Source organism: Pyrgilauda ruficollis, unplaced genomic scaffold, assembly GCF_017590135.1.
Source record: "Pyrgilauda ruficollis isolate IOZ18807 unplaced genomic scaffold, ASM1759013v1 scaffold3754, whole genome shotgun sequence".
Lineage (NCBI taxonomy): Eukaryota > Metazoa > Chordata > Aves > Passeriformes > Passeridae > Pyrgilauda > Pyrgilauda ruficollis.
Window position 1 is genome coordinate 442 of NW_024525217.1, and position 1,056 is coordinate 1,497.

General features: G+C 73.1%; 1 protein-coding gene across 1 annotated transcript; it reads left to right on the top strand.

Annotated features, from left to right (window-relative positions):
• Positions 1-500: 500 nt before the first annotated feature.
• TIMM29 (translocase of inner mitochondrial membrane 29) lies at positions 501-1,050 on the top strand (the record flags this gene model as incomplete). Its single annotated transcript, XM_041476068.1, has 1 exon — positions 501-1,050. A coding segment is annotated over exon 1 (550 nt), but the record flags the coding sequence as incomplete, so codon positions are not given.
• Positions 1,051-1,056: the final 6 nt, after the last annotated feature.

Here is a 1,056-nt window from a genome sequence, read left to right on the forward strand (position 1 = left end):
AAAAATAACAGGGATGGAGAGATAAGAGGGATGGAGAAAGGCCGGGGAAGGAGGACGAGGACATTTCTGCCCTAAACCCGACTTTTGGAGGGGTTTGAGGGGAGAGGCCCGGGGGGCACCGAGGCCTGAGGGAGGAGAGGGCGCTGACAGCCCCGGAGCCGCGCCGGGACCGCGTTACCCCCTCTGGGTTTCCAGGGCCAGCTCCCCGCCCGGTTTTGCCCGGTTTTTTTCCCGTTTTTCCCCCGTTTTTTACCATTTTTTCCCCGCTTTCCCTCAGGGCTCGCTCCCGCGCGCTGTTTGAACCGGGCGGGGCCGCTCCGCGCATGCGCGGCCGCGCCTCTCCACCCCGCGCGCTCTCATTGGTTCCGCCTCTTCTCCACTCCCCCCCTCCCATCGCGTCCCGTAATGGTTTCGCCCGTTCCGTGTGTCACCGCGAACGCGTCCCGCCCGCCCCGCGGCGCCGTCGCTTTGGTTCCGCGTGGCGCGGAGCCTCTCCGGTGATGGCGGCGGCGGCGGCGGCGGCGGGCGGGCCGGGCCGCGGGCTCTGGGTGCAGGACGCCGCCTCCGCCGCCCGCCGCCGCCCCGCTCTCACCGCCGCCTCTCTAACCGCCCTGGCTCTCACCACCGGCCTGGCTCGCTCGGTACCGGACCGGAGCTCCCTGGAGGCGGCGGCGGTGGCGGCGGGGGCGGCTCTGGCGCAGCTCCCGCCGGGCTCCCGCAGCCCCCGCGCCGAGCGCCACGTCCAGCGCCTGCTGCGGCTCCGCGAGCGCGGCCGCCTCCGCGTCCGCTCCTTCGGCATCATCGCCGTGGCCGGTAGCGACCCGCACGGCGAGGAGCCCGCGCTGTACCGGGCGCGCTGCCCGCACCTCCGGCGGCGCGGCGAGCTGCTGGATTTGGGGTTTTTGGGGCGCTGGTGGATGCTGGAGGCGGCGCTGCGAGACAGCGACATCAACGAGGAGGAGTTCGGGCACCTGGCGGAGCCGCTGCGGGCGCTGCGGCCGCGGGAGCTGCGCTCGGAGCGCAACGAGCGCCTGCACCGGGAGGGGAGGAGGGCGG